Genomic DNA, 6,412 nt, shown 5'->3' with positions numbered 1-6,412 from the left:
ATATATATATATATATATATATACATATATATTAATCATGTTTAATTTATCGTCAATTAAGTAGTGCGATAATCAGTCCTATATATTTCGATACGTTATGATTATATTTGTTAGATTCATTATAAATCTCATAAAAAATAAAGATATGATAACAAAAATTAAAATAATATTTATTAAAGTTAAATAAAACAATAAAGAAGATAAATGTAACAAGTAAGAATTAAAGATATATTTACCAGGATGGGTAAATGTTCAAAGACGTAGCAGACAAAGAGTATGCTGTAAACAGTAGATCTACCGCTGGTCTCATCCACCTGCACTTTCTTCTTTCTTAAACACGCCCTGCTGTTTGTCGAACCACTGGTGCACGATCCGCTTGAGGGATCCCAATGTTGTGGGTGACACTCGAATGCTCCTGAAGAGTTCTTCGAGCTCGCCTCGGACAAATCGGAAACCGACTTGAGCAATTCAGAAGTCGGTGGACGACAAAGATTTTTAAAGATCGCAATCAACACACCGAAAAAAGATGTGAGGGCCAACAGACCCCTGAGGGAGTTGACGAAGACTCCATATTTATGGGAGATTTCGTGGGCCAGGAAGACGCAGATCTCCGGCTCGAAGTTGAGGACGCCAGTGACACCAATGCAGGCGCTGATGACGCTCAGGCTCACCAAATGGTATTTGAGATGATTCTTCGTGAGATTGATAACATCATCGCGACTGCTGATCGCCGCGAACACTGCGATCGATGTCAAGGTTAGTTCCTGGAGAATACTCGACGAGTTCAGGACCCACACCAACGTTGAGCATAACTCTGCGACAAAGAATTATTATTTAAAGAGTCTCGCAATTTAAAGAGTCGCGCGGTTCCATTGAAATGAATATTTTTTTGGGTCCCCGGACTAATCTGTTGAAATAATTTACATTTTGATAATTTGATTTATAATCGTTGGTTGACGCTTCCATGAATTCCGAAGAGGATAATGACCTCGATATTATTATACCGAGATTATAAACTAAATAAAAATATCAAATTCGATATTGTATATACTGTAAAAAATAAAATGTTGTGTAAAAAATTAACATTTTATTTCTTACAGTGTAATTATGATAAAATGTAACTATTTTATTTGATATGTTTAAGATGTATTGCTCCCTTATTTCAAAAACGACACAACTATAAAAATTAAGGATTCTCTCTGCAATCATATTTTTACTTCTTTCGTTTACAACTTGAATCTTTTTTGACCAGCTCAAGTTTTTTGATGTTCTAGACTCTTAAAAAGATTCAGGGTTACTTCTCAAGATCTCTATTACATTACTAAATACTTTTTAACTTAAAACTCTTATATTTAATAAAAATTGAGTTTGAATAAAAGTGAAAAATTTTTACGATTTTTTAAAACTATTCTTTTTGAAATGATTGACGATTTTTAAGTTAAGTTCATTTTTGAATGATTGATAAGATAACATTTATTTAACTTGTTTTATTGATAATAATTCAAAAATTATATGTTTTTTAGTTGAATTATTTTTAAAGTAAGAAAGTGATACATTATTGCATTTTATCTGAGCTGTTAAACCAAAAGATTAGTAAAGCAATACAATTATAGTCAGGACTGGGCATGTATTTGAAATATTTTTGTTTGAAAAAAACAGTGTAAGACAATTGTATAGTTACCTCCAAAATGATTTGCTGGACGGATTAACGTAAGAATCGCGTACAGCAGTAACCCTAATTGATGCGTGAGACTTTGAGAAAGAATCGCGACTGTCAGCACGTCGATTTTTCTTTTCGTGGATGAGGATTGATTCTGGTAGATCAATAGGGACCATGACAGCAGCAGGATGCATATTGGCGAGCCTACGCACGTAGCCAACCATTCGCCCACCTCGCTTCGCATCTCTGCGAAGGAAGAATAAAGGCTGTCAACGTTTATTCACTTAATGATTAATTATACCGTAACTCATGAATAATTGTATCCTACACGATTTTGTGGTGGTGACACACAAATAAATCTGTCATTGTGTTAAATTTAATTATCATTGCATTAAATTTCTCGACACTCCTTTTTGAACAATAATATCTATTATGCTATTCAAGTAAGCATTTCCACAGCAAGTATTGTTATATTAGCGTCCAATGGAGACAGAACGATTCGTCTGGAATTTCTCTCGCATTCGTCCTCCATCGCGGAATGAGACGGGACTATTCTTGGTGAGAGAGTAGTAATATCCTAATCTCGATGAAAGCCTGAGTCGTGGCAATTAACGCGCCGTGTCGAATTATATTCCCGCACGTGGAAGAACAGCGAATTATTGTTAATCAACGGTAGTGTTGGTTACAGTTAAATTATTAACGCAATGGTGAAGGCAACAGGGTTGTACAAATGTCACGGTGGATAGCGCGGAGGGGATGCGACATTTTCACACGACGTATCTCCTTTCCCTATCCTCATTCCTTAGTGACTCTCTCTTTTTCTCCTACTGAAATCACATTTTATATGGAACTGATATTTTTACGAGCTCATATAAAGAGATATATTACTATAATATATTATTTAAAAATAAAAAAATAAAAATAATTATCTGAGTTTTATCTTAAAAGTTCTTATCACAATTGTGATCTTTAATTAAAAGATTGCTATTATTTAATTATACACTTTAAAATTTTTAGGAAAACATGTAAATGTTCGCTTGATTATTTTTTTATGGCCAAGGTATAATAAAGCTGTTTCTCTATTCTTTTCCTTATTTCTTCTTTTTTTGTACAAAGTCAGAACACGTTTACCATCTCTCTTTGCTCGGCTCTTCTCACACTGCACCGCCGAGGCAACTTTCTATTCCGCACAGTGCCAGCGTCGCGGTCTAATTTATCGTTCAAGTCGACTCTCGTACCCGTACTCAGTAGCGAATTTCCCCGTCTGAATTGCGAGGAATGTCCCATCGTGTGTCGTCGCCGACGGGCCCTTTCCCGGAGTTACTCGTGAGATGCGGACGTAGGAAGAGGAAGACACATCCGATCGCATAACGGCACATTCATTTTTCGCGGCATCTTCTATCTATTAAACCTAAACGATCGAATGTTACATCGAAATTCTCTTCACACCGCATATAATTGCGTTTTGATTATCATAACAAAAATTTATTACATTGTAAATGATGTTAGAAATCATAATAAAAATAATAATAAAAATTTATTGTTCAATGTATTATATTATGATCATAAAAAGCTTCTTTTTCTTTTTTTTTTTTACATTCATACGAGGAAATGCCATTAGTTTCCCATAAAACGTTGGCAAATATGGTGAGTGGGTAAGTATATAACTTTCACGCGAATGCTTATCAAAAACGCATCGAATTTTCTGCTTAAGGAATAGTAAATATGATATGTATCTTTGATCCTCTAATGTACATATTTCCGAATGCTTGTGATTCGCGTATTCTTCTTTTTCCTTTTTACAATGTGATACGCGCACTTTCACGTGCAAACATGAATAAACAGTTTCCGCTTGGCTGACACATAAATTTTTTTGCTCGATAAGCAAGAGCGTGTATTTTTCTCTGATAAATTCGATAATCGACAGTCTTAATCACCTTATAAAAATAATCTAAAATGTTAATGGAAAAATGTATTTCAGTATTTGAATTTCAAGTGCGGTGAGTAATTTTTAGACACGGCAGACAGTAATAATCATTTATACTGTTTCGTAATCAATCTCATGTAAGTTTGATATTAATATTTTCGAAATTTACAAAAATTAATTTTTATATACGTATAAACCGAGAGAAAAAGAGAAAGAAAAAGAGAAATATTTATTTGAAGCATAGATTTATCTATTACAGAATTGACATTCTAAAAAAGGAAAAATGTAAATTTAAATAAATAATAACAGATTGTTACTTAATTACTGTTAAATACTTAATAATTTTATAATATTTTATAAAAACATATTTTCAATTTTAAATAACTATTTAAAAAAAGTTTAAAATATTAAAAAACATTTAAAGTATTCGGACATTTTATTTAGCAGAAATTATTTCTGTTTTTTTATTAATTGTAAATAAATATAATATTCTAAGATATTATATTTTATTAATTTCGTATCAACAATGTATTGAAATAGAATCATGGCTATCGGTATGTTAAACCGGTTGCGCAAGCAGAAGAAACCAGGTTAATTTTCCCGCGAGTGATAACAATGTCGCCAATGAGGAAACTGGACCGACAATCTCGTATCGTTATTATAGTCAGCTTGTATAATTGACTCGTCCTTGTTCGTTATTATACTTTTGCATGAAAAATGCGGACTATTTTGAGTATTTCTGAGAGGAAAATTTGCATTAAAGTTTCGCCTACGATACTTTGCGAAAGAAGACATAACGAATTACGCAAAGAATCTGTCGACACTGAGTTTTTATACCAGTACGAGCCACTATAAAAGTCGACCTGATTATTCGTTCTTTAAACATACGGTAAAATTAGAAGCATGAGTCGAAGATAGTTTACGCGATTTGCTTGCTGTAACCGTTATTCAGCCAGGCTGAAATTCCTCTGTGAGTGAGACATGTTTGGTGCATTAATAGGAAGTCAATTCTACTTCCGCAATCTGTATTGCTTTTAAAGTGTCTCCTTTGTATTGTACCTTTAACGGAGACAAATAGCGATTTAATTTCAAACGGTATAAAATAGACTCTTAGAAAAGTTTGAATTTACATTATTTATATGAGAAATAAATTATACCGAATTAATTGAATGAAACTACAGTTGTGAACAAAAAAGATTATTTATACGCAATACAATTATGTGACTAAAATAACAATAACGGAGTTTTTTGAAAGTTTATCTATTTTATATGTATATGTAATGCAATTTCTTTTACAGAATTTCATATTTTATACAAAATTCTAATATAGATTTTATAAGGTACTATTCTTATTTACATATAGATTTAATAACAATAATTATAACTATATAATTTGATAATCATAATAATTAAATTATATATAAATTTAATCGAATTTTATATATCACATAATTTATATATAATTTAATTATATTATTATAATTAGATTTATATGTAATTAATCTATATGTTATTAATCTATGTATTAATCTATATCTATATAATTATATTTTATATATGCTATGATTTTATCTTAGCAATCTCAGTATAACTTACAACTTTTGCAATAATTTGTATGTGGTTTTATAAATGTACTCACAAAAAATTTTATAAAATTTATATTTTCCATGAAAAATATAATTTATTAGATATGAAATAATCAAGTTTATTTAACAATTTTGTATGTTCTACGTAGTAGGGTTAAGGTGACTGTTATGCATCGAAGTGCGTCGATCGGAATGCATTCCACGCATATATGAGTATAGATTTACAAGGTCTGACTTGTCAGCGAGAAGCGTATCTTCTCGATTAGATTGGAATATCGAGAGGTGCAGAAGCGCGATCAAGGTCAGAAAAACAACTTGTGGAGGTGAACCTGAATCGTCAAGAGGGATGCTGCTATTCTGCTGACCAGCGCGGGCGTCAGACCTTGTTTCGGGTGAAGCCCGGCTCGGACCAGTTTCTTTGATAACATCGTCACAGAGAAGATCCCAGAGAAACTCCTGTACGGACCAGAATTCACTGTTACACAAATGCAGATTGAGACTATTGACCCGTGTTTTTTCGTACATTTAACTTTTAACAAGATTCTATAACGTACATAGAAGGAACATTTTTGAAATATGTAAAAAATTAACTAGATACAGATATGAAAATAATTTTGTTAGATTGTAAAAATAATTATGTATAAGGATGTTCAAATTAATTACTAGCGTGTTAAAACATTTTGTAACATTGCTCATCTAATCACTTTGACTTTCTCAAATAATTATTTTGATGGTCCAATAAAATTATTTTTAAATCTGTATCTATCTAGATTTTTAAATATTTCAGTAAAATTGTTTTTTCCATGTAAAGATTAGAATATACGATACTCAACTTTTGTTTAAGAGGGGATTTAGTATTACTTTATATAAATTGTTACGATATGCAAAATTAAATTTTTTGCTAGAATATATTAAATGAGATACATTACAATTTATATTATTATAACATATTAACATTAAAATTAAAATATTAAAAAATTCTTTAAAAAGAATTTTTCTTTCTTTTCTTTCTTTTCCGAAAGAAAGAGGAAAGATAGCGCAGTAGCATTTACTGGATGCATTGTGTGGATGTGGGACAGTGTATTATGAATAAATTAGCTATATACATACATATATATATATATATATATATATATATATATATATATAGAGTACGTACGTTCGGTTACGGTACGAACGTACTTACTTTACTTTTTAGTTTACTTATTAGTTATTTACTTACGGTACGTACGTACTGTA

The 6,412-nt window shown here is 31.2% G+C and overlaps 1 protein-coding gene across 1 annotated transcript in view; it reads right to left on the bottom strand.

Annotated features, from left to right (window-relative positions):
• Positions 1-5,557, bottom strand: part of LOC105623837 — a 17,015-nt gene extending 11,458 nt beyond the window's left edge. The window contains exons 1-3 of the mRNA XM_012205211.1: positions 5,503-5,557; positions 1,682-1,906; positions 237-814 (exon numbers count right to left, since the gene is read on the bottom strand). Of these exons, the coding sequence (XP_012060601.1) occupies positions 237-814; positions 1,682-1,904 (801 nt within the window). The 5' untranslated portion in view covers positions 1,905-1,906; positions 5,503-5,557. The remainder of the gene's footprint in view (positions 1-236; positions 815-1,681; positions 1,907-5,502) is intronic.
• Between the last annotated feature and the right edge of the window lie 855 nt (positions 5,558-6,412).

Source organism: Atta cephalotes, assembly GCF_000143395.1.
Source record: "Atta cephalotes unplaced genomic scaffold scaffold00065, whole genome shotgun sequence".
Classification (NCBI taxonomy): Eukaryota; Metazoa; Arthropoda; class Insecta; order Hymenoptera; family Formicidae; genus Atta; species Atta cephalotes.
The sequence above is the reverse complement of the archived record's forward strand: the minus strand, read 5'-3'. Positions and strand labels throughout refer to the sequence as shown.